The sequence below is a fragment of the Salvelinus namaycush genome, chromosome 23, assembly GCF_016432855.1.
Source record: "Salvelinus namaycush isolate Seneca chromosome 23, SaNama_1.0, whole genome shotgun sequence".
Taxonomy (NCBI): domain Eukaryota; kingdom Metazoa; phylum Chordata; class Actinopteri; order Salmoniformes; family Salmonidae; genus Salvelinus; species Salvelinus namaycush.
This window is the reverse complement of record NC_052329.1, coordinates 488965-515677: the sequence shown is the minus strand read 5'-3', so window position 1 is coordinate 515677 and position 26713 is coordinate 488965. Positions and strand designations below refer to the sequence as shown.

Sequence of the window (26713 nt, the reverse complement as noted above, 5' to 3'; positions counted from 1 at the left end):
ATTTTTCTAGCACACATGAGACGGTTGCTATGCTAACGTTAGGTAGCTAACTAGCTGAACGGCGCATTTAATGAACAGTTGCGCTATGCTATGCTAGCCAACACTTGTGAAAAAAGTAGCTCAGAGTTGTGTGGTGGCGTTGTCGTCAGCTCGGGTCTTGTAAAAAAACACGATCCATTCATATTCCATCTAATATTTACAATTGTGTGAAATGATACGATCATCCAGTATGTCGTAGTTTATCTTTATGACACCAACCAGAATTTTCTAGCTAACATTATATTTTGTGTCAAACTTTTATCACACTGACGCGTGCACACATATCAAGTCATTCATTCCTAACGTTAGCTACCGTAGCTAGCACTGTTTTGGTTTTGTAATTTGACACCCGTCAAAATATCTTTGCCGTTTGGAAACAAAACCTGTCTCACCCGAGATATCATTAACTTTGCACATAATAGCCTAAATCACAGCAAATGGTTACTAGTGGTAGCTTGGCACGTCGCCGATCATTATGCGGGAGATAAGCTAACGTTGGCTAGCTCGCTGCATTTACTTCTGTAGCTAACAGGAGGTTAAACTCTGGTATTTATCTAGCAAATTAAGTAATACAAGTAACGCTGTTCTCTTGCAGTGTTTAGAGTAACTTGGGATACCACGTCAATAGGTTGAAGTTAATGGCTAGATCATGGTTTATGTTCAAGGCAAATCAGAGTTTCCAAAACATTAAAGTGCACTGATTGAAATAGCTAACTAGCTACATGGCCATAACTTGATTTGCAAGTGTTTGCACATTGTCCTATCAACCATCTAAGTTTATTGGTAAATAGATGAGAAAATATGTAAAACTAGACAAGCTGGTCCACTACAGTACCCTGCAACACTACAGTTCCCTGCTACACTACACTGGTACACTACATTACCCTGCTACAGTACCCTGCTACACTACAGTACCCTGCTATACTACACTGGTACGCTACATTACCCTGTTATGGTACCCTGCAACACTACAGTGCCCTGCTACACTACAGTGCCCTGCTACACTACACTGGTACACTACATTACCCTGCTACAGTACCCTGCTACACTACAGTACCCTGCTACACTACAGTACCCTGCTACACTACACTGTTACACTACAGTACCCTGCTATACTACACTGGTACGCTACAGTACCCTGCTATATTACAGTACAGTACCCTGTTCAGTACCCTGTTACATTACCCTGCTACAGTCCCCTGCTACACTACAGTACTCTGGCCTTAGTCATCTAATTGAGCTTCCTGCTGCTCAGCTTTACACTACTACACATCACCTCTGAAAACTGTCAGGGTGGTGAGGAGCGACAGATGGGAGAGGATGCATTATGTCAGAGATACAAGGGATTGGGAGAGTTTCTATGGGGTAGCGAGTTACTGTAGTGGAATGAGTTTCTATGGGGTAGCCAGTTACTGTAGTGGAATGAGTTTCTATGGGGTAGCGAGTTACTGTAGTGGAATGAGTTTCTATGGGGTAGCCAGTTACTGTAGTGGAATGAGTTTCTATGGGGTAGCCAGTTACTGTAGTGGAATGAGTTTCTATGGGGTAGCCAGTTACTGTAGTGGAATGAGTTTCATGGGGTAGCCAGTTACTGTAGTGGAATGAGTTTCTATGGGGTAGCGAGTTACTGTAGTGGAATGAGTTTCTATGGGGTAGCGAGTTACTGTAGTGGAATGAGTTTCTATGGGGTAGCCAGTTACTGTAGGGGAATGAGTTTCTATGGGGTAGCCAGTTACTGTAGGGGAATGAGTTTCTATGGGGTAGCGAGTTACTGTAGGGGAATGAGTTTCTATGGGGTAGCGAGTTACTGTAGGGGAATGAGTTTCTATGGGGTAGCGAGTTACTGTAGTGGAATGAGTTTCTATGGGGTAGCGAGTTACTGTAGTGGAATGAGTTTCTATGGGGTAGCGAGTTACTGTAGTGGAATGAGTTTCTATGGGGTAGCGAGTTACTGTAGGGGAATGAGTTTCTATGGGGTAGCGAGTTACTGTAGTGGAATGAGTTTCTATGGGGTAGCGAGTTACTGTAGTGGAAGAGTTTCATGGGGTAGCGAGTTACTGTAGTGGAATGGTTTCTATGGGGTAGCGAGTACTGTAGTGGAATGAGTTTCTATGGGTACGCAGTTACTGTAGTGGAATGAGTTTCTAGGGTAGCGAACACTGTTGTCCATACGAAGGGCACTGGATTTTGATCATTACGGACTTTGTCCATATTGAAAGATAACGTTGATAGACAACGTTATATGGTTGAAATCCTACCTTTAAAGTAATTATTCGCCTTCTCCTTGAATTTCTCTGCATGTGTATCTTCCTCCGCCATCTTCTCCTTGCTACCGCTTGCCGACGTTGCCGTATCGTTCGCCATTGACAGTATAGTACGCTGCAGTCCTATGGTCTCAAACTGTACTCACAGAGTTTCTAAACCCAGAGGTGCTACATCACGAGACTTCCGGGAACGCTAACGAAACATACCTAACAGACCAGGCCGGGGTTTGACAAGTGAAAATGATTCCTTGGTTGTTAATTTTCTCAAAATCTTAAGGCACAACCTAGATTCGAGTCAATGTAGCCAAGTAGTTGAACATGTTATTATTACATCATCGTGAGTGACAAACTGACACGTTTTCATTTTCGTCAAAAACAACTATCGAACGAGTGCCTTTGATTTTAGACGGGTTGCACATGCGCAGTTTAGTGCGAGACGACCGTTAGACCGGGCGACGTATCAACCCATGAATTTAGCTAGCCAACGTCACCGTAAAATCGCCTACAAGTGTGATCAGGGGATTCTATTGGAGAAGCAGTTTAAGTTTATCTTCATACTGTACTGTCTTTTTTGCTATACTTTTCCAATGAGACCAGATCCAGGGTCAGTTTTCAATCGCTTCCCTAAAGTGTGAACTGACTGGGGTACCAGAGTTGTCCTAATTTAAAAAAGAAAATAACAATAATTATCTCAATTATTGAGACTAGGTTTCCCAGAAATAAGCAGATTTTTTGGGATGTTATTTTTTAAAGAAGTGGAACTGAAAGAATGTGTAGTCTACAATGACGTAACAGATTGTAATTTGTCAAATGTTACATCCACTGTAGCTGCCTGTCATTTCATGATAATTCAGAATAAAACAGCCTTTACTGTTTTGTATATATTACCTATGCTGGGTCATTATTAGACCATACAGAATTATCACAGAGGCTGCAAGTAACAGGGGGAACCTGTGTGAATCAACCTCCAGGGGGCAGAGATCTGCAGAAGATAAACCTGGACAGATTGTAACGTGTGGAGGGGGGGGGGGGGGTTATCTATAGGTTTAGAGAGGGTGGAGCAGGTAAAGGAGATAAACCTGACCAGATTGTAGTGTGTGTGTGTATGCCCCTTACCCCATGTCCTACACCTTACCCCCTCCACCCCCTGCTCCATGGCCTGACCACTCTACACATTGCCCCATCCATGACCCCTCTACCCCCTTCCCCCATGACTTACCCCCTTCTACCCCTTACCCCCTCTACCCCCTGCCCCATGTCCTACCCCTTACCCCCTACCCCATCCATGACCCCTCTACCTCCTGCCCCTTACCACATGTTCTACCCCTTACCCCCTCTACCCCTGCCTATTACCCCCTCTACCCCCAGCCCTATGTCCTGACCATTACCCCTTCTACCTCCTGCCATATGTCCTGACTCCTCTACCCCATGTCCCTTACCCCCGCTCCATTACCCCTCTACCCCCTGTCCCTTACCCCCGCTCCATTACCCCTCTACACCCTGTCCCTTACCCCCTCCATTACCCCCCTACACCCTGTCCCTTACCCCCTCTACCCCCTACCATGATCCCTCTACCTCCTGCCCCTTACCCCATGTCCTGACCCCTCTACCCCCTTCCCCCAAGTCCTACCACTTACCCCCTTCTACCCCTTACCCCCTGCCCTGACCCCTCTACCCCCTTCCCCCAAGTCCTACCACTTACCCCCTTCTACCCCTTACCCCCTGTCCTACCCCCTGCCCTGACCTCTCTACCCCCTTACCCCCTCTAACACCAGCCCCATGTCCTGACCCCTCTACCCCCATACCCCCTCTACCCCATGTCCTGACCCCTCTACCCCCTTCCCCCATGTCCTACCCCTTACCCCTCTACCCCCTGCCCCATCCATGACCCCTCTACCCCCTTCCCCCATGTCCTACCCCTTACCCCTCTACCCCCTGCCCCATCCATGACCCCTCTACCTCCTGCCCCTTCCCCCATGTCCTACCCCTTACCCCCTCTACCCCCTGCCCCATGTCCTGACCCCTCTACCCCCTTACCCCCTCTACCCCATATCCTGACCCCTCTACCCCCTTCCCCCATGTCCTACCCCTTACCCCTCTACCCCCTGCCCCATCCATGACCCCTCTACCTCCTGCCCCTTCCCCCATGTCCTACCCCTTACCCCCTCTACCCCCTGCCCCATGTCCTGACCCCTCTACCCCCTTACCCCCTCTACCCCATGTCCTGACCCCTCTACCCCCTTCCCCCATGTCCTACCCCTTACCCCTCTACCTCCTGCCCCCATGTCCTACCCCTTACCCCCCTACCCATGACCCCTCTACCTCCTGCCCCTTACCCCATGTCCTACCACTTACCCCCTTCTAGCCCCTGACCTGCCCTTTACCCCCCTCTACCCCATGTCTCTTACCAGATTGTAGTGTGTGGTATACACCCCCCTCTACCCCGTGCCCCATAACCTGACCTCTCTGCCCTCTGGCTCTGCCCTTCGTGTCTGGTCCATCTGTGCTGACTGAGGTATGAGGATGTTGTGTGTTTCCTGCCAACTGGACTCAGCATGTGGACCATGATGCTGTGAGAGGGAGTGGACAGAACTACACAGGGGTCTCTCTCCATACCCTGAGTCACCTGACATCTGACACACCCTCGCCACAAACAACACGCATCCTTTAACAGAAACACACTACAAGTCCTTGTCATGGCCAAAGCCATGACCCCTGTTAACAAAAGTGTTGTTGAACAGATAAACCATTCAATGGCTAATTAGCTCTCTGCACATTTTAAGAATTACTTATTTGTACAGAAAATGCAATGTTTACTTGCTTTTTGCCATTTCAAAATAGAAGGTAAAATATAGTCAAATTACAGAGATGATTATTTAAAAATAATAACAACAATTGTGTGTGCTTGTATATTGTACCAGTGTCTATTTATATGCATGTGTGAAAACAGATATACCCAAATTTGAATACAATTATATGTGAGAAAAATGTGAATTTACGATTGGCACACAAGAAGCACGTCATGCCTAAACTAAAATTTACAGAAAGTACATGATTGCGGCCATTAAAATGTTCACTTAGCAAGCAGATTTGATAAACAAACATTCTTTAGATTTTTTTACTCAAACTGCAAAATATTGTCAAACTAACTTTTGGTACTTCTTAGGTTTTGTTATCCACACCCTACAAATGTGAATATTAGTTATTAGCCAATTTAGCTATATCGCTAATAACAGTAGCTAGCCATTTATTTCACCTTTATTTAACCAGGTAGGCCAGTTGAGAACAAGTTCTCATTTACAACTGCGACCTGGCCAAGATAAAGCAAAGCAGTGCGAAAAACAGAGTTACACATAAACAAAAGTACAGTCAATAATACAATAGGAAAATCTATGTACAGTGTGTGCAAATGATGGAACATTAGTGGTGGTTCAAAGCTCCAATGGTCATTTGATTTTGGCACCATAGAACCTATTTTATGTTTTATTAATTTTTTACACAAGTGCAATTTACAATAAGCAAAATTGTATTATCACAATTATTTCACATAAAAAAAGGCCTGATCAGGACTTACACACAAAATATGCAAATGCCTGAGCAGGACTTACATAGAAAATAAACAAAGGCCTGGGCAGGACTTACATAGTGTAACGATCATCATTGCATGAAGAAGTGGACCAAAGCACAGCGTAGCAAGTGTTCATGATTTATTAATAAAACTGAACACGAAATAACAAAACAACAAAGAGAACGAACGAAACCGAAACAGTTCTGTCAGGAGCAGAAACACAAAACAGAAAACAACTACCCACAAAACACAGGTGGGAAAAGGCTACCTAAGTATGATTGAGAACCAGAGACAACGATAGACAGCTGCCTCTGATTGAGAACCACACCAGGCCAAACACACAGAAATAGAAAACATAGAACACAAAACATAGAATGCCCACCCCAACTCACGCCCTGACCAAACCAAAATAGAGACATAAAAAGGATCTCTAAGGTCAGGGCGTGACACATAGAAAATAAATAAAGGCCTGAGCAGGACTTACATAGAAAATAAATCAAATAAAAGTAGGGCAACAGTGCATTACTGTAAAATAAAACAAAATACAACAGTGCATTACTGTAAAATAAAACAAAATAAAACAGTGCATTACAGTATATCACAACATGAACAAAGGTTACAAAAAAAAACAAATACATAATTTTAGGAACAGCAACGCTTTGCAGCCATACTTGCGAACTTTTGCTTAAAACATGGTTAATACCCTGTGGTCTAAAATAGCTAAAGCTGATAGCTTTTCCCATAGGCCAACCTGAAATATTTATCCACGATGCTGGGGCCAACCAGCTGAGCAGATAATTATATCCAGTAACAAAATGCTGTCTATCCAACACTTTTTCACTAAAGCATCCTTACCAGAAGTCCAACAGCATGTTCTGAAACTTTAATGAACTGCATCACATGCACAAATGTGTCTTGACAATTAGCTTACAGTGTTAGATGCCTAGTTCCTGAAAATGTTCCCAACTTGTGGCATAAGTTTGAATCCCCCATGGAGGGATCCTTTTTCCTTGGACATGTGGACTATCCTTCTCAACACGTCTCATCATCCCCTTCAAACAATCAAATGTATTTATAAAGCCCTTCTTACATCAGCTGATGTCACAAAGTGCTGTACAGAAACCCAGCCTAAAACCCCAACAGCAAGCAATGCAGGTGTAGAAGCACGGTGGCTAGGGGGAAAAAAATATTATAACAGAACATGGCCAAGATGTTCAAATGTTCATAGATGACCAGCAGGGTCAAATAATAATAACCACAGTGGTTGTAGAGGGTGCAACAGGTCAGCACCTCAGGAGTAAATGTCAGGTGGCTTTTCATAGCCGATCATTCAGAGTATCTCTACCGCTCCTGCTGTCTCTAGATGGTTGAAAACAGCAGGTCTGGGACAAGTTAGTACGTCCGGTGAACAGGTCAGGGTTCCATAGCCACAGGCAGAACAGTTGAAACTAGAGCAGCAGCACGACCGGGTGGACTGGGGACAGCAAGGAGTCATCAGGCCAGGTAGTCATTGTCACGTTCCTGACCTTATTTCCTTTGTTTAGTCTTTGTTTAGTTGGTCAGGACGTGAGCTGGGTGGGTATATTCTATGTTTTGTGTTTCATTGGTTTAGGTGTGTCTTATTGGCCTGATATGGTTCTCAATCAGAGGCAGGTGTTTTACGTTGTCTCTGATTGGGAACCATATTAAGGTAGGCTGTTTTCACTGTTTGTTTGTGGGTGATTGTTCCTGTTCGTGCGTTCATTGTTTTTTTCTATGTTCACTAGTTCAGGACTGTAGCGTCGTTGGTTTCGTTCTGTTTATTGTTTTGTTCGTATTGAAGAGTATTCAAATAAATATGGATACATACCACGCTGCGATTTGGTCCTCCTCTCTTCCACATTACGACGATCGTTACAGAATCACCCACCAAACTCGGACCAAGCAGCGTGGTAAGCGGCAGCAGCAGCAGCAGCAGCAGCAGGAGCAGCGATGTCAGGAGGAATGGACTTGGGAAGACGAACTGGACGGTAAGGGACCCTGGGTTCAAGCTGGAGAGTATCGCCGCCCTCGTGAAGAGCTGGAGGCAGCTAAAGCCGAGAGGCGGTGGTATGAGGAGGCAGCACGGAAGCGAGGCTGGAAGCCTGAGAGTCAGCCCCAAACATTTCTTGGGGGGTGGGGCTAAAGGGGAGTGTGGCGAAGTCAGGTAGGAGACCTGCGCCAACTCCCCGTGCTTACCGTGGAGAGCGAGAGCCATGAATAAGTGGGACTCTCTGCCAACACAGGTAACTCAAGCTAGCAACCCCCCAACCCCCCCCCCCCCCCAAAAAAAATGAAAATAACACCTAACTGCACAAAGGGGACTGAAGAGACACAGCCATTTAATATATATTGTATTGTAATTTACACTGTACCATGTATTAGACCTAGATATTGTGTATATACTGACATGTAGGCTGTGTGACATTTTAAATGTATGTATTTCAGTCCTTGACTAATAGTGTTCTGTACTATGTATGATGTCATGTTTCATGTGGACCCCTGGTAGAGTAGCTGATGCTTTTGCAGCGGCTAATGGGGATTCTAATGAATGCCAAATACATGGACACATCTGAAATCAAGTTTCCTGATGGGACTGATAAATGCAGAAAATTGAAAATCAAAAGAAGCGCTCTACCACAGCTACAGTACCATCTTAAATAAGCATATTTGATTCTGAGTTCGGACATATACAGTTTGCATGTTAAAAATATTTCTACAATGCATACTTTCAGTTTTTCCGAACTCACTTGCGCAAAAGAAGGACGCTATCGCTACTTGTGCTACCACATGCGCAGATCACATACACCGCTAGCACTCTGATTAAGGTACTAATCATTTGAAAGATTGCTCAGAAAATCTGGTGTTTTAATCGGTGTATGCTTACTTCGATTATGACCTTACGCCTTCCCCAAAGAAGATAAGTAGAGTAATGCCATAATCAGAATCTAGTTATTAGTGTGCATGTAACCATACTGATATAGTTACTGTAGCACAGCTTTGCTGCAGCTTTTCAACTGTAATTTTTAAAAACATTTATTTAACTAGGCAAGTCAGTTAAGAACAGCTTATTATTTTCAATGACGGCCTTGGAACAGTGTGTTAACTGCCTTGTTCAGGGGAACAGTGGGTTAACTGCCTTGTTCAGGGGAACAGTGGGTTAACTGCCTTGTTCAGGGGCAGAATGACAGATTTTTATCTTGTCAGCTCAGGGATTTGATCTTGCAACCGTTTGGTTACAAGTCCAATACTCTAACCACTAGGCTACCTGCCACCCCAGTATTTCACTAGTCTATACACCCTTTTTATTTTTTATTTAACCTTTATTAAGAACAAATTCTTATTTTACAGTGACGGCCTACCCCTAACCCGGACGGCGCTGGGCCAATTGTGCGCCGCCCTATGGGGCCCTTATATTATATAGGGAAATTGTGTTTCCATAGCTAGGGCTGACACTGAGGACTTGTGAATAGCAGAATCAACAACCAAACAGTTGCTCTGTGAGAAGGTGTTAACGTTCAGTTAGCCATTGTTATGGTACCTCCATCTGCCGGCCTTTGGGCTATTGTTATGTAAACGCAGGCTGAAAATACCAGCGGCCTGGCTTTGGTCCTAAGTGAGAGCAGGTCTGCCGGAGCCATGGCCCAGTGAGAGCAGGTCTGCCGGAGCCATGGCCCAGTGAGAGCAGGTCTGCCGGAGCCATGGCCCAGTGAGACATGAATGTTGGCCGGCGTAAACTGAAACAGAAAATTCTGAGGCTTTTAGTTTTGGATAAAACACTGGGGTAAATCCTGTATGGAAATAAATCTTAACATGTACTTGGTGCTGAAATCGATCCGTCTGCGCCCTCTAGTGGAGAATGTTTGTAAAATAGAGGCGCAGAAGAGCTGAGTACATCATTGACCATGTTTTATGCATTACCGAAAGTCTCTAAATGCATGGTTAAACATGCATAGATATCAAGGAAATATCTCGCAAAATACCTTTGCTAGTCATAGCATGCTGAGCGATGTGACCTTTGTCCGAGTTTGCCACTGGTCAGATATTCTACATTTCCTCTAAATTCATTCAACTACATAGGAATATTATTTTTATGAAAAGGCCAATGTGTGTTAATTTTTATATACTATATGATTTGACTCTAGCGTCAAAATGAACTAGAACCTTCTGTAACTACACACAACTTGGCCAATTAATTATAGTCCCCATTCAAATTCAACCAATCACTGAGTGTAAACAACAAAACAAACCACATCCCCAGGGAAAGTATATATTTAAAGTGCCTAAACTTTCCCTGTATACTAATTTACCTTAGTCATGAGTCGTAATTTACCTTAGTCATGAGTTAAATGATCACCGCCTTTTTATTTGCTAGATATCTAGCTTTCGGCCAATCACATAACAAGCTATATTTAATGACAAATAAAATAGCTTTCTCACGAAAGCAGCTCTGACTGAGGCAAAGGAGGATAGCCGTGTATTTGCCTGTATAGGGGGTATAGGTATAAGGGGGTATTTAAATCATGGTTACCCCAATACCCTGGTTATTACCACAATCTCACACATAACATGCCAATAGCATAATCTCAACCCAGTTAAATTAAGTGATAATGTTTCCATTAGTTTCTAACAGTGTATATAAGCTTATAAAGCTATAACAACAAAAATGCATTACAAAACTGCACAATGTTTCAATATACTTCTGTATGACAGAGCATTCCTTTCTATGTCTATGGTATAAACTGGATCATTGCCTGTTGCACGGGGATAAACGAGTTACTATGACGGATAAACTGGCGCTCAAGGTTCATGGAAGGTTGAGGGATTTTTCGATTGAATGCACACACAACAATGAATTTGAACAGGCGAAGTCAACAGTCGTCTGTTTCCTGCCTGTAGCTGGGTCCTGTATGGAAGCCCGTGCGAGGCTGTCCCGGAGACCCCGCGCTGCCTGCACCTCTCGTCTTGGGTGAGTTTGTGACAATGTAGCAATTTCTCGATTAATCTGAATAACTAGAATAAAGCTACAACATTTGCTGACTGCAAACCTCGATCAAAACTCCGTAGTCCTTGCATGGCAAGGCGTTTCATTTTCCAACAAATTCCCAAGCACACCCCCTTGTCCAAGAGTATTCCAACATCAACTCATATTTTGCTTACAAGGAGCTAGCTACGCAATTGCATTTAAGGCAAACAAAATAATGCGTCATGCAAGCTGGAGTGCAACGCTGCCGTGCATTATAAACGTGTTGATACTAAACCCGCTTGTCATGTTTGAAATGTCAAATGTAGACTACGTCGGAATCTGGTAACACCAATGTTGATAGTCAGTTAGCTACCTAGCAGCTAATGCTAACGAAAAGGAAACTGCACCAAAAGATTCAAATAGTTAGCAAATTCAGACAATTAGCTACATGCATCAAACGAACATGCGAATTATTTTAGAGGACACTGTAGTTAGAGGGAAAAACGACTATCATGTAAATACATTAGATGCATTCAACACTAGTTAGCGTCTCGCAGTGTCCCTCCTTTCATATGCTGTGCACCGCTCATCTCTGCTGGCTGTGCAATGGCTACGACCGCTTCAGCTCGCTACCAACATTCTGGAGAGCGGCAAATGGACCTTTCTCCCCTTTATATAGGACACTGGTGTTATCGGCGTCAATCCGCTGCTCGGGTGTCCGCCTACCTAAACTCACAATCTGATCTACCGGTAGTTTGCTACGACTCAGCTTGTTTCTGTCGAACTCGATAAGATCATAGTAGAGAGATTTAAAACATAGCTGCTTTCAGCCACATCTTTGCACAGCTTGCATCAATATCTGGCAACTCTGAATTGAGCTTCTATTAAACACATCTATAAAAAGAATGATGACGGAGTGAGTGTGAACCGCACACTTTTACCTCGAGTGTATTTGACGTTAATCTATAATCTGTTGTTGAGAACCTATTTGTTATGCCTTTTCAACATCTGCCATATTGTATTTGGTACAAATCATTGGCTAAATTATAGACTTCTAGAATCTGGTAAGATTATGTGGCTGTTGAACAAGTTGAGATAACTAAATTGGTTTTTACCTTAGATTGGAAACTCATGATCAAAACATATAGAGCCAATGGTTGTACAGATCGGGAGAGGTCTGTCCATAATAAAGAGATGCTTTGCTTTTTTGACCCCACACTCAACAAAGCAAGTCCTGCAGGCTCTAGTTTTATATTGATTGTTGTCCAGTCATATGGTAAAATGCTGCAAAGAAAGACCTAGTTAAACTGCAGCTGGCCCAGAACAGAGCGACATGTCTTGCTCTTTATTATAATCAGAAGGCTAATTCTAATACTATGCATGCCAGTCTCTCTTGGCTAAGAGTAGAGGAAAGACACTTATTGTTTTTGCTAGAAATATTAATATGTTGGAAATTCCAAATGGTTTGCATAGTCAATTTACACACAGCACTGAAACACACACTTATCCCACCAGACATGCCACCAGGGGTCTTTTCACAGTCCCCAGGTCCAGAACAAATTCAAGAAAACGTACAGTATTATACAGAGCCATGATTGCATGGAACTCCCATCTTATATAGCGCAAGTGAACAGCAAACCTGGTTTCAAAAAACCAATAAAGCAACACCTCACGGCACCACCTACTTGTTGTGTGTATGAACTGACATGTATGTGTAACTGATAGATACACACCACATGTTGCCTTGGTGTTTTTAAATGTACAGTACCAGTCAAAAGTTTGGACACACCTACTCATTCCAGGGTTTCTTTATTTTTACTATTTTCTACATTGTAGAATAATAGTGAAGACATCAAAACTATGAAATAACACATATGGAATCATGTAGTAACCAAAAATGTGTTAAACATATCAAAATATATTTTATATTCTTCAAAGTAGCCACCCTTTGCCTTGATGACAACTTTGCACACTCTTGGCATTCTGTCAACCAGCTTCATGAGGTAGTCACCTGGAATGCATTTCAATTAACAGGTGTGCCTTGTTAAAAGTTCATTTGTGCAATTTCTTTCCTTCTTAATGCGTTTGAGCCAATCAGTTGTGTTGTGACAAGGTAGGGTTGGTATACAGAAGATAGTCCTATTTGGTACAAGACCAAGTCCATATTATGGCAAGAACAGCTCAACTAAGCAAAGAGAAACGACAGTCTATCATTACTTTAAGACATGAAGATCAGTCAATACGGAACATTTCAAGAACCTTGAAAGTTTCTTCATGTGCAGTCGCAAAAAACATCAAGCCCTATGATGAAATTGGTTCTCATGAGGACCGCCACAAGAAAGGAAGACCCAGAGTTACCTCTGCTGCAGAGGATAAGTTCATTAGTTACCAGCCTCAGAAATTGCAGCACAAATAAATGCTTCAGTAGCAGACACATGTCAACATCAACTGTTCAGAGGAGACTGCGTGAATCAGGCCTTCATGGTCCAATAAGAAGAGACTTGCTTGTGCCAAGAAACACGAGCAATGGACATTAGACCAGTGGAAATCTGTCCTTTAGTCTGATGAATCCAAATTTGATATTTTTGGTTCCAACCGCCATGTGTTTGTGAGACGCAGAGTTGGAGAACCATGATCTCCGCATTGTGTGGTTCCCACCATGAAGCATGGAGGTGTGATGGTGTGGGGGTGCCTTGTGGTGACACTGTCAGTGATTTAAATTATTTATTTATTTTTTAATTCAAGGCTTTCTTAACCAGCATGGCTACCACAGCATTCTGCAGCGATACGTCAACCCGTCTGGTTTGGGCTTACTGGGACTATCATTTGTTTTTAAACAAGACAATGACCCAACACACCTCCAGGCTGTGTAAGGACTATTTGACCAAGAAGAAGAGTGTTGGAGTGCTTTATCAGATGACCTGGCCTCCACAATCACCAGACCTCAAACAAATTGAGATGGTTTGGGATGAGTTGGACTGCAGAGTGAAGGAAAAGCAGCCAACAAGTGCTCAGCATATGTGGGAACTCCTTCAAGACAGTTGGAAAAGCATTCCAGGTGAAGCTGGTTGAGAGAGAATGCCAAGAGTGTGCCAAGTGGTTATCAAGGCAAAGGCTACTTTGAATAATCTAAAATATATTTTCCTTTGTTTTACACTTTTGGGTTACTGCATGATTATATAAGTATTATTTCATAGTTTTCATTATTATTCTACGATGTAAAAATTAAGGAAAAACCCTTGAATGAGTAGGTATGTCAACTTTTGACTGGTACTGTATGTACATTGTAAAGTATTTAGCCTGTAATGTATTTTTTGTTGTGGGACCCCAATAAGACTAGCTGGCTAGTTCTTAGAGTCAATGTGGGGATTACCTCGTCTATGCACTTTTTGATGAATCCTGTGACTGTTGTGGTAAACTCCTCAATGTTATGGGATGTGTCCCGGAACATATCCCACTCTTTACTAGCAAAACACTCTTGTAGCCCCACATCACTTTCATATTGTGCGCATCACTGGTACTTCCTGTTTGTAAACAGAAAGCAGAAGGCTATGTATGTCATTTGCCCTGATGGTCTGTGTGAGTAAAGTTAATCAATCAATCAAATTTATTTATGAAGCCCTTCTTACATCAGCTGATATCTCAAAGTGCTGTTCAGAAACCCAGCCTAAAACCCTGAACAGCAAGCAATGCAGGTGTAGAAGCACAGTGGCTAGGAAAAACTCCCTAGAAAGGCCAAAACCTAGGAAGAAACCTAGAGAGGAACCAGGCTGTGCCGGGTGGAGATTATAACAGAACATGGCCAAGATGTTCAAATGTTCATAGATGACCAGCAGGGTCAAATAATAATAATCACAGTAGTTGTCGAGGGTGCAACAGGTCAGCACCGCAGGAGTAAATGTCAGTTGGCTTTTCATAGCCGATCATTGAGAGTATCTCTACCACTCCTGCTGTCTCAAGAGAGTTGAAAACAGCAGGTCTGGGACAGGTAGCACGTCCGGTGACCAGGTCAGGGTTCCCTAGCCGCAGGCAGAACAGTTGAAACTGGAACAGCAGCATGGCCAGGTGGACTGGGGACAGCAAGGAGTCATCATGCCAGGTAGTGCTGAGGCATGGTCCTAGAGCTCAGGTCCTCAGAGAGAGAGAGAGAGAAAGAGAGAATTAGACAGCATGCTTAAATTCACACAGGACACCGGATAAGACAGGAGAAATACTCCAGATATAACAGACTGACCCTAGCCCCCCGACACAAACTATTGCAGCATAAATACTGGAGGCTGAGACAGGAGGGGTCGGCAGACGCTGTGGCCCAGTCCGACGATACCCCCGGACAGGGCCAAACAGGCAGGATATAACCCCACCCACTTTGCCAAAGCACAGCCCCCACACCACTAGAGGGATATCTTCAACCACCAACTTACCATCCTGAGACAAGGCCGAGTATAGCCCACGAAGATCTCTGCCGTGGCACAACCCAAGGGGGGACGCCAACCCGGACAGGAAGATCACGTCTGTGACTCAACCCACTCAAGTGACGCACCCCTCCTAGGGACGGCATGGAAGAGCACCAGTAAGCCAGTGACTCAGCCCCTGTAATAGGGTTAGAGGCAGAGAATCCCAGTGGAGAGAGGCGAACCGGCCAGGCAGAGACAGCAATGGCGGTTCGTTGCTCCAGTGCCTTTCTGTTCATCTTCACACTCCTGGGCCAGACTACACTCAATCATAGGACCTACTGAAGAGATGAGTCTTCAATACAGACTTAAAAGTTGAGACCGAGTCTGCGTCTCTCACATGGATAGGCAGACCATTCCATAAAAATGGAGCTCTATAGGAGAAAGCCCTGCCTCCAGCTGTTTGCTTAGAAATTCTAGGGACAGTAAGGAGGCCTGCGTCTTGTGACCGTAGCGTACGTGTAGGTATGTACGGCAGGACCAAATCGGAGAGATGGGTAGGAGCAAGCCCATGTAATGCTTTGTAGGTTAGCAGTAAAACCTTAAGTCAAGTCAATCTGGAAAGTTTGAATTTGTCCTTTCAATTATTCAACCGATTATTATTATTTAAAAAAAAAAATCTGGTGATTTTAGTCAAGCTTTGCCTACTAGCGCCATGTTTCCCTAATGTTCTGCTCAGGTCTGTGGGTGGGCAATGTTCTGCTCAGGTCTGTGGGTGGGCAATGTTCTGCTCCGGTCTGTGGGTGGGCAATGTCCTGCTCAGGTCTGTGGGTGGGCAATGTCCTGCTCAGGTCTGTGGGTGGGCAATGTTCTGCTCCGGTCTGTGGGTGGGCAATGCTCTGCTCCGGTCTGTGGGTGGGCAATGCTCTGCTCCGGTCTGTGGGTGGGCAATGTTCTGCTCCGGTCTGTGGGTGGGCAATGTCCTGCTCAGGTCTGTGGGTGGGCAATGTCCTGCTCAGGTCTGTGGGTGGGCAATGTCCTGCTCAGGTCTGTGGGTGGGCAATGTCCTGCTCAGGTCTGTGGGTGGGCAATGTTCTGCTCAGGTCTGTGGGTGGGCAATGTTCTGCTCAGGTCTGTGGGTGGGCAATGTTCTGCTCAGGTCTGTGGGTGGGCAATGTCCTGCTCAGGTCTGTGGGTAATTTTTATTCGATTGTATGGTTACAGTTTAATTTCTCGAGAAAAAAAACAAAAAAAACATTCTAATGGTGCAAACACAGCCTGCTTCCTGTTGTCACGCGGATTCAAATGGATTTTTTCCCTAAGCATATTTGAGATACTTTACTTCATGATTTTAAAGGCCCGTCGACTTGATGTTTAGTCGACTCCATGTTTTCTGTTTTGGAAAATCAAGTTTAGTGGTATCGCGATGCTGTGATTAGGTTCAGGACGCAATGAGGAACATGTAGCCTATGACCTTGGTGGAAGTCTGTTCTTTCGGCCAGAACAGAAAATGGAGGGGAATACCACAACTTCCCCCCTAAATGATTATCACATGTCTGTGGAGGGACAGGTTTCAGTTTTCCTAGAGTGTGACGGAGAGCCGTCTCCAAAGCATGTCACCGGCTAACCCATTCCTAGACGCTGACTACCTTTAGTGCCTATTGACGATATTATCTTCTGGCCGGGGGAGTTTTGTTGCGAGCCCCGACACTCATTCTGAAAGTTTTAAACGCATGGCCTGTGTTATGGTGTTGGAAACATACGTTCCGTATCTTTCATGTCAGCAAAACGGTAACATTACTACTTTATAAGGTTAGGTTAGTGTTCTCACACGGCCATACTTCTGTGTTACAGCGCTTGTTGAAGGAAGAACTAGGCGGATACCTGTGCTAATTGTCTATCTAGCGTGCTCTGAACACCTGTGTGTAAGCTACCTGGGGAGGAAGTGATGTGGCTCAGCTGGAGCTTGTGGATCTGTGCTAAACTGCTTCAGGAAGTGGTTTTATTTTTATTTGAAAGATTCTTTCTCGCTGATATGAAAGAAAAGGGACATATGTTTCGAAAAGCTATTTCGCAAGCGATTATTGACATTTCTAAACGTTAAAACACAGCAATTGGAATTATAGTAAACACGCAGCTGAAAAGCCTATCCTACGGCGAAGGTTTTTCCAGAACTAGTCACTGCCTAGCTGGTTGGATTCTATGAACTAATATCCACCTTGAGAAAGATATACATTTGGTGTTGATGCAGTGAAACTGTGAGCATGATACGCCTCTTGCTAGTGTGCATTTTATTTAACCTTTATTTAAACAGATTCACATCGAGAATGATTTAGATCTGTATCTATTTAATAATAGCAATCCCATTCAACTACATAGAGGTCCTCAATCAATAATGTTAACTGCCTGAGTGACACCAGCCCACCTAACTGCCTGGGTGACACCAGCCCACCTAACTGCCTGAGTGACACCAGCCCATCTAACTGCCCGAGTGACACCAGCCCATCTAACTGCCCGAGTGACGCCAGCCCATCTAACTGCCCGAGTGACGCCAGCCCACCTAACTGCCCGAGTGACGCCAGCCCATCTAACTGCCCGAGTGGCGCCAGCCCATCTAACTGCCCGAGTGACGCCAGCCCATCTAACTGCCCGAGTGACGCCAGCCCACCTAACTGCCCGAGTGACGCCAGCCCACCTAACTGCCCGAGTGACGCCAGCCCACCTAACTGCCCGAGTGACGCCAGCCCACCTAACTGCCCGAGTGACGCCAGCCCATCTAACTGCCCGAGTGACGCCAGCCCATCTAACTGCCCGAGTGACGCCAGCCCATCTAACTGCCCGAGTGGCGCCAGCCCATCTAACTGCCCGAGTGACGCCAGCCCACCTAACTGCCCGAGTGACGCCAGCCCACCTAACTGCCCGAGTGACGCCAGCCCACCTAACTGCCCGAGTGACGCCAGCCCACCTAACTGCCCGAGTGACGCCAGCCCACCTAACTGCCCGAGTGACGCCAGCCCACCTAACTGCCCGAGTGACGCCAGCCCACCTAACTGCCCGAGTGACGCCAGCCCACCTAACTGCCCGAGTGACGCCAGCCCACCTAACTGCCCGAGTGACGCCAGCCCACCTAACTGCCCGAGTGACGCCAGCCCACCTAACTGCCCGAGTGACGCCAGCCCACCTAACTGCCCGAGTGACGCCAGCCCACCTAACTGCCCGAGTGACGCCAGCCCACCTAACTGCCCGAGTGACGCCAGCCCACCTAACTGCCCGAGTGACGCCAGCCCACCTAACTGCCCGAGTGACGCCAGCCCACCTAACTGCCCGAGTGACGCCAGCCCACCTAACTGCCCGAGTGACGCCAGCCCATCTAACTGCCCGAGTGGCGCCAGCCCACCTAACTGCCCGAGTGGCGCCAGCCCACCTAACTGCCCGAGTGGCGCCAGCCCACCTAACTGCCCGAGTGGCGCCAGCCCACCTAACTGCCCGAGTGGCGCCAGCCCACCTAACTGCCCGAGTGGCGCCAGCTCACCTAACTGCCCGAGTGGCGCCAGCCCACCTAACTGCCCGAGTGGCGCCAGCCCACCTAACTGCCCGAGTGGCGCCAGCCCACCTAACTGCCCGAGTGGCGCCAGCCCACCTAACTGCCCGAGTGGCGCCAGCCCACCTAACTGCCCGAGTGGCGCCAGCCCACCTAACTGCCCGAGTGGCGCCAGCCCACCTAACTGCCCGAGTGGCGCCAGCCCACCTAACTGCCCGAGTGGCGCCAGCCCACCTAACTGCCCGGGGGGCGCCAGCCCACCTAACTGCCCGGGGGGCGCCAGCCCACCTAACTGCCCGGGGGGCGCCAGCCCACCTAACTGCCCGGGGGGCGCCAGCCCACCTAACTGCCCGGGGGGCGCCAGCCCACCTAACTGCCCGGGGGGCGCCAGCCCACCTAACTGCCCGGGGGGCGCCAGCCCACCTAACTGCCCGGGGGGCGCCAGCCCACCTAACTGCCCGGGGGGCGCCAGCCCACCTAACTGCCCGGGGGGCGCCAGCCCACCTAACTGCCCGGGGGGCGCCAGCCCACCTAACTGCCCGGGGGGCGCCAGCCCACCTAACTGCCCGGGGGGCGCCAGCCCACCTAACTGCCCGGGGGGCGCCAGCCCACCTAACTGCCCGGGGGGCGCCAGCCCACCTAACTGCCCGGGGGGCGCCAGCCCACCTAACTGCCCGGGGGGCGCCAGCCCACCTAACTGCCCGGGGGGCGCCAGCCCACCTAACTGCCCGGGGGGCGCCAGCCCACCTAACTGCCTTGAACTTGATTGGAGGAATCTCTAGTGTTATCCATTCCTGTCAACGGGTTTGGTAACTTAGAATTTTTATCTTAATTAATGATGTTACATATAGAGGGCGTTTCTGTCACATTGCTTTGTAATTAAATAAGAGTATGCAGCTTTCTTCTTAGACAGAGAGGTCTGTATGCTCCCTGTCGTCTGTATTAGAGGTCGACCGATTAATCGGAATGGCCGATTAATTAGGGCCGATTTCAAGTTTTCATAACAATCGGAAATCGTGATTTTTGTGCGCCGATTTGCCTTTTTTTTTTTTTTTTTTTTTTTTAATTTAATAAAAAAAAAAAAAATGTTATACCTTTTATTTAACTAGGAAAGTCAGTTAAGAACACATTCTTATTTTCAATGACGGCCTAGGAACGGTGGGTTACCTGCCTTGTTCAGGGGCAGAACGACAGATTTTCATCTTGTCAGCTCAACCTTACAGTTAACTAGTCCAACGCAATAACGACCTGCCTCTCTCTCGTTGCACTCCACAAGGAGCCTGCCTGTTACGTGAATGCAGTAAACCAAGGTAAGTTGCTAGCTAGCATTAAACTTATCTTATAAAAAACAATCAATCATAACCACTAGTTAACTACACATGGTTGATGATATTACTAGATATTATCTAGCGTGTCCTGCGTTGCATATAATCTGACTGAGCATACAAGTATCTAAGTATCTGACTGAGCGGTGGTAGGCAGAAGCAGGCGTGTAAACATTCATTCAAACAGCACTTTCGTGCGTTTTGCCAGCAGCTCTTCGTTGTGCGTCAAGCATTGCGCTGTTTATGACTTCAAGCCTCCTGAGATGAGGCTGGTGTAACCGAAGTGAAATGGCTAGCTAGTTAGCGCGCGCTAATAGCGTTTCAAACATCACTCGCTCTGAGACTTGGAGTGGTTGTTTCCCTTGCTCTGCATGGGTAACGCTGCTTCGATGGTGGCTGTTGTCGTTGTGTTCCTGGTTCGAGCCCGGGGAGGAGCGAGGAGAGGGACGGAAGCTATACTGTTACACTGGCAATACTAAAGTGCCTATAAGAACATCCAATAGTCAAAGGTTAATGAAATACAAATGGTATAGAGGGAAATAGTGCTATAATTCCTATAATAACTACAACCTAAAACTTCTTACCTGGGAGTATGGCTGTGGTTATGGGTGGGCCCAGTAGAAAGCCCCTTGGTTATAACCAGGTCCAGAGTATGGCTGTGGTTATGGGTGGGCCCAGTAGAAAGCCCCTTGGTAATATCCAGGTCCAGAGTATGGCTGTAGTTATGGGTGGGCCCAGTAACATGTTGGATAATGTCCATAGAGCTCAAAAGGCTAGTCTACATGAGATTGTGGATAAGAGAGAGATTTTTTTTAAACGTTAGTCAAGAATAAGACCCTCTATTTATTGTAACGGAGATTCCAGTGCACTTTCACCACCCTGTGAAATTCATCATACCTTATTTCATGTGTAGCCTAATAAACTGCATAGTTTCCTGAGTCGTAGTGGGAGGAGCACACACCATGTCATCAAGTGACTCCAAGTTTACTTCCACATGGTGGTTGTTATAGCCGCCATTTCACGCATAATTAATTTTAGACACAAACATATCCTACCATTTCAAAGGAACAAATGATCTGTCAGCATATAAAATTGTTTTGAAACTTCATGTTTCCATCACAGCTGTCATGATACACTATATATACAAAAGTATGTGGACACCCCTTCAAATGAGTGGATTTGGCTATTACGGCCACACCTGTTGCTGACAGGTGTATAAAATCGAGCACACAGTCATGCAATCTCCATAGACAAACATTGGCAGTAAAATGGCATTAATGAAGAGCTCAGTGACTTTCACCGTGGCACCGTCATAGGATGCCACCTTTCCAACAAGTCACTTCGTCAAATTTCTGCCCTGCTAGAACACCAGTCTCAATGTCAGTGAAGAGGGGACTCCGGGATGCTGGCCTTCTAGGCAGAGTTCCTCTGTCCAGTGTCTGTGTTCATTTGCCCATTTTAATCTTTTCTTTTTATTGGTCAGTCTGAGATATGGCTTTTTCTTTGCAACTCTGCCTAGAAGGCCAGCATCCCAGAGTCGCCTCTTCATTGTTGACGTTGAGACTGGTGTTTTGCTGGTACTATTTAATGAAGCTGCCAGTTGAGGACTTGTGAGGCGTCTGTTTCTCAAACTAGACACTCTAATGTACTTGTTGTCTTGCTCAGTTGTGCACCGGGGCCTCCCACTCCTCTTTATATTTTGGTTAGAGCCAGTTTGCGGAGTTCTGTGAAGGGAGTAGCACACAGTGTTGTACGAGATCTTCCGTTTCTTGGCAATTTCTCGCATGGAATAGCCTTAATTTCTCAGAACAAGAATAGACTGATGAGTTCCAGAAGAAAGTTCTTTGTTTCTGGCTATTTTGAGCCTGCAATCGAACCCACAAATGCTGACGCTCCAGATACTCAACTAGTCTAAAGAAGGGAAGTTTTATTGCTTCTTTAATCAGAACAACAGTTTTCAATGCTAACATAATTGCAAAAAGGTTTTCTAATGATCAATTAGCCTTTTAAAATGATCAACTTGGATTAGCGAACACAACGTGTGGTGGCATTTTTCTGTATTACCAAATGAAGAGAGAGAGAGACAAACTTCACACAGAGTCAGAGTTATACTTAAACTACATCTTTAATGAGCTTTAAGCTTTAGCCTTTGACTTTCAACAATTCACTATCTATAATGAATTTTGAGAGTGACTACAGAAAAATACAAAGATCTTTTATAGCCAAGATACGCCTCTCAACTTACATGACGAACCACAGATTTTAGGAACTCTTCACAAAGGGACATTTACTTGAGAAAGGAGTATCCTTTAGCCAGATAGCATTAGCTATAAATTATCGCTCAGTTTGGTCTCTAAAACGAGGTTCTAATCTCGTTCCTGGTACTTCATAGTACAAAAACATTACCTCATCCAAGGCATAACTCAATTGTCAACTCTAGATACTCCCATCTCAAGTAAACCCCCTCTTGACCCCACTCCTGGTCAAGCTCACTGAGGGGAGTGAGCCTCTAGGTCATACACTATCCCAGGATAAGCGCACAGACATTGTTGAGACAAGTAATTGGTTCCCCATTAATCACGCCATCCCTTCACATGGTTTAAGAATAGGTAAAGACACATTCACATATGAAGACCATGTTCCATTCTGTCCTCTTCCCTTTCTGATATTCTGCATAGCACCAGGGACATGTGAAAGACAAGCCTGACCTCTCCCCTCTCTGGGCCCCAAGTGACTGAGTCCTAGCTGAGGGAAAAGTGCAACTTCTCACAAGCATATTATATAAATAAAAAATCGTAATTATCTATGTTACCCAACTAATTCTGATTCATCTGCCACACGTGCCATTGGAACACAGGAGTGATGGTTGCTGATAATGGGCCTCTGTTCGCCTATATAGATATTCCATAAAGAAATCAGCCGTTTCCAGCTACAATAGTCATTTACAACATTAACAATGTCTAAACTGTATTTCTGATGAATTTGATGTTATTTTAAGGGACAAAAAATGTGCTTTTCTTTCACAAACAAGGACAGTTCTAAGTGACCCCAAACTTTTGATCAGTAGTGTATATGTAGATTGTCTATAGTTGTGTGTGTGTGTATTTATGCATGCATGTATGTACAGTTGAAGTTGGAAGTTTACATACACCTTAGTTTTAAACAATTCCTGACATTTAATCCTCGTCAAAATTCCCTGTCTCAGGTCAGTTAGGATCACCACTTTATTTTAAGAATGTGAAACGTCAGAATAATAGTAGAGGGAAAAAAAGAAAGCCAGACTACGGTTTGCAACCGCACATGGGGACAAAGATTGTACTCTTTGGAGAAATGTCCTCTCTTCTGATGAAACACAAATAGAACTGTTTGGCCATAATGACCATCGTTATGTTTAGACGAAAAAGGTGGATGCTTGCAAGCCGAAGAACACCATCCCAACCGTGAAGCACGGGGGTGGCAGCATCATGTTGTGGGGGTGCTTTGCTGCAGAAGGGACTGGTGCACTTCATAAAATAGATGGCATCATGACATAGGAAAATGATGTGGATATATTGAAGCAACATCTCAAGACACCAGTCAGGAAGTTAAAGCTTGGTTGCAAATGGGTCTTCCAAATGGACAATGACCCCAAGCATGCTTCCAAAGTTGTGGCAAAATGGCTTAAGGACAACAAAGTCAAGGTATTGGAATGGCCATCACAAAGCCCTGACCTCAATCCTATAGAAAATTTGTGGGCGGAACTGAAAAAGCGTGTGCGAGCAAGGAGGCCTACAAACCTGACTCAGTTACACCAGCTCTGTCAGGAGGAATGGGCCCAAATTCACCCAACTTATTGTGGGAAGCTTGTGGAAGGCTACCCGAAACGTTTGACCCAAGTAAAACAATTTAAAGGCAATGCTACCAAATACTAATTGAGTGTATGTAAACTTATGACCCACTAGGAATGTGATGAAAGAATTAAAAAGCTGAAATAAATCATTCTCTCTACTATTATTCTGACATTTCACATTCTTAAAATAAAGTGGTGATCCTAACTGACCTAAGACAGGGAATTTTTACTCAGATTAAATGTCAGAAATTGTGAAAGTTTAAACGTATTTGGCTAATGTGTATGTAAACTTCCGACTTCAACTGTATGGTTGATAGTTATATATATAGACAGATATTTTTATTTATTTTTATTTTTTATTTCCATTTTATTTAACCAGGTAGGCTAGTTGAGAACAAGTTCTCATTTACAACTGTGACCTGGCCAAGAATAAAGCAAAGCAGTTCGACACATACAACAACACAGAGTTACACCTGGAATAAACAAACATACAGTAGAAAAAGTATATATACAGTGTGTGCAAATGAGGTAGGATAAGAGAGGTAAGGCAATAAATAGTCCATGGTGGCGAAGTAATTACAATTGACCAATTAAATACTGGAGTGATTGATGTGCAGAAGATGAATATGCAAGTAGAGATGCTGGGGTGCAGGAGCAAGATAAATAAATAAATACAGTATGGGGATGAGATAGATTAGATGGGCTATTTACAGATGGGCTGTGTACAGATGGGCTATGTACAGGTGCAGTGATCTGTGAGCTGCTCTGACAGCTGGTGCTTAAAGCTAGCTATATAGATAGTGTGTGTATATATAGTTAGATAGTGTGTGTTTATAGTTGATAGAATCTTTGTGTCCCATATACACCTCTTGTTGAAACTATGTTTGTTTGCCAAAAGTATTACACAAACTGTTTGATATGATGTATAGCCTACCACTTTATACAGAGTTACACTGCAGTGACTTCCCCGTCTCCCCCCAATAGACGGGCAGTACTGTCATCAGTCTGTTTACCACTATCTGAATAGATACTCTGAAGGAAATTGTTTGAAGAACCTCTATGTATACGGGTGGTGAATATAATGATTGATGTAATGAACTAAATATTGTTGGGGATGTTAATGTGTTTTCAGTTGACATGGACGATGAAGATGGCAGGTGCCTGCTAGATGTCATTTGGTGAGTTCATATCCAAGCTGTTATACGTTTATCCTCTTCAAAGTATTGATTATGTTCTAATATCCACACTACACACCATCTAGTATATCTGGCCAAGACATTGGTTCACACCGAAAGGTTGTTGGATCGAATCCCCGAGCTGACAAGGTAAAAATCTGTCCTTCTGTCCCTGAACAAGGCAGTTAACCCACTGTTCCCCGGTAGGCCGTCATTGTAAATAAGAATTTGTTCTTAACTGACTTGCCTAGTTAAAAAAAAAATATATATATAAAATGACTTCAGAAAGTATTCACACCCCTTGACTTTTTCCACATTTGGTTGTTAGACCCTAAATGTTATAATGGATTACATTGAGATGTTGTGTCATTGGACTACACACAGTACCCCATCTTGTCAAAGTGGAATTGTTTTTATTTTTTACAAATTAATAAAAAATGTCGAGTCAATTAGTATTCAACCCCTTTGTTACGGCAACCCTAAATCAGTTCAGGAGTAAAAATGTGCTTAACAAGTCACATAATAAGTTGCATGGACTCACTCTGTGTGAAATAACAGTGTTTAACATGATGTCTGAATGACTACCTCGTCTCTGTATCCAACACATACCATTATCTGTAAGGTCCCTCAGTCGAGCAGTGAATTTCAAACACAGATTCAACCACAAAGACCAGGGAGGTTTTCCAACACCTCACAAAGAAGGGCACCTAAAAAATAGCAGATATTGAATATCCCTGTGAGCATGGTGAAGTTATTAATTACACTTTGGATGGTGTATCAATACACCCAGTCACTGCAAAGGTGAGAGTAAGGAAACCAGTCAGGGATTTAACCATGAGGCCAATGGTTACGGAGTCAGAGTTGAACGACTGTGATAGGAAACTGAGGATGGATCAACAACATTGTAGTTACTCCACAATACTAATTTAATTGACACAGTGAAGAGAAGGAAGCCTGTACAGAATACAAATATTCCAAAACATGCATCCTGTTTACAACAAGGCACTAAAGCAATACTGCAAAATATGTGGCAAAGAAATTCACTTCATGTCCTGAATACAAAATGTGACTACCATATTGTCAAGCATGGTGGTGACTGCATCATGTTATCGTTATGATTGTAAAAAGAAACGGAATAGAGCTAAGCACAGGCAAAATCCTCGAGGAAAACCTGGTTCAGTCTGCTTTCCACCAGACACTGGGAGATGAATTCACCTTTCAGCAGGACAATAACCTAAAACACAGGCAAAATCCTAGAGGAAAACCTGGTTCAGTCTGCTTTCCACCAGACACTGGGAGATGAATTCACCTTTCAGCAGGACAATAACCTAAAACACAGGCCAAGTCTACACTGGAGTTGCCTACCAAGAAGACAGTGAATGGCCGAGTTACAGTTTGGACTTAAATCTACTTGAAAATCTATGACAAGACTTAAAAATGGTTTTCTAGCAATGATCAACAACTAATTTGACAGAGTTTGAGGATTTTTGAAAATAGTAATGGGAATATCTGGGCGGCAGGTAGTCTAGCCGCCCAGATTAAGAGCGTTAGGCCAGTAAACTAAAGTACCCCACAGGCAGGTAGTCTAGCCGCCCAG

At 44.8% G+C, this 26713-nt stretch overlaps 3 protein-coding genes across 3 annotated transcripts in view; 2 read left to right on the top strand and 1 right to left on the bottom strand.

Moving 5' to 3' along the window:
- The window catches only part of LOC120018901 (serine/threonine-protein phosphatase 5-like), a 48801-nt gene extending 46417 nt beyond the window's left edge, over nt 1-2384 (bottom strand). Inside the window, exon 1 of the mRNA XM_038962120.1 lies at nt 2298-2384. Within this exon, the coding sequence (XP_038818048.1) occupies nt 2298-2358 (61 nt within the window). The 5' untranslated portion in view covers nt 2359-2384. The remainder of the gene's footprint in view (nt 1-2297) is intronic.
- Nucleotides 2385-10670: 8286 nt separating this feature from the next.
- On the top strand, nt 10671-19569 carry LOC120018899 (basic proline-rich protein-like). Its single transcript, XM_038962119.1, has 3 exons — nt 10671-10705; nt 10789-10858; nt 17626-19569. Exons 1-3 carry the CDS (start codon nt 10671-10673, stop codon nt 19567-19569), a joined length of 2049 nt encoding a protein of 682 aa, XP_038818047.1.
- Nucleotides 10795-26713, top strand: part of LOC120018012 (BRD4-interacting chromatin-remodeling complex-associated protein-like) — a 53004-nt gene continuing 37085 nt past the window's right edge. Inside the window, exons 1-2 of the mRNA XM_038960965.1 lie at nt 10795-10858; nt 25074-25119. Of these exons, the coding sequence (XP_038816893.1) occupies nt 25079-25119 (41 nt within the window). The 5' untranslated portion in view covers nt 10795-10858; nt 25074-25078. The remainder of the gene's footprint in view (nt 10859-25073; nt 25120-26713) is intronic.

Bases quoted from the DNA above. Each gene is read 5' to 3' on its own strand.
- LOC120018899 (XM_038962119.1), top strand. From the start codon at position 10,671: ATGACGGATAAACTGGCGCTCAAGGTTCATGGAAG. The intron at 10,706-10,788 runs GTTGAGGGATTT...TCCTGCCTGTAG, and splicing joins GCGCTCAAGGTTCATGGAAG to CTGGGTCCTGTATGGAAGCC. The intron at 10,859-17,625 runs GTGAGTTTGTGA...TCAACTACATAG, and splicing joins GCCTGCACCTCTCGTCTTGG to AGGTCCTCAATCAATAATGT.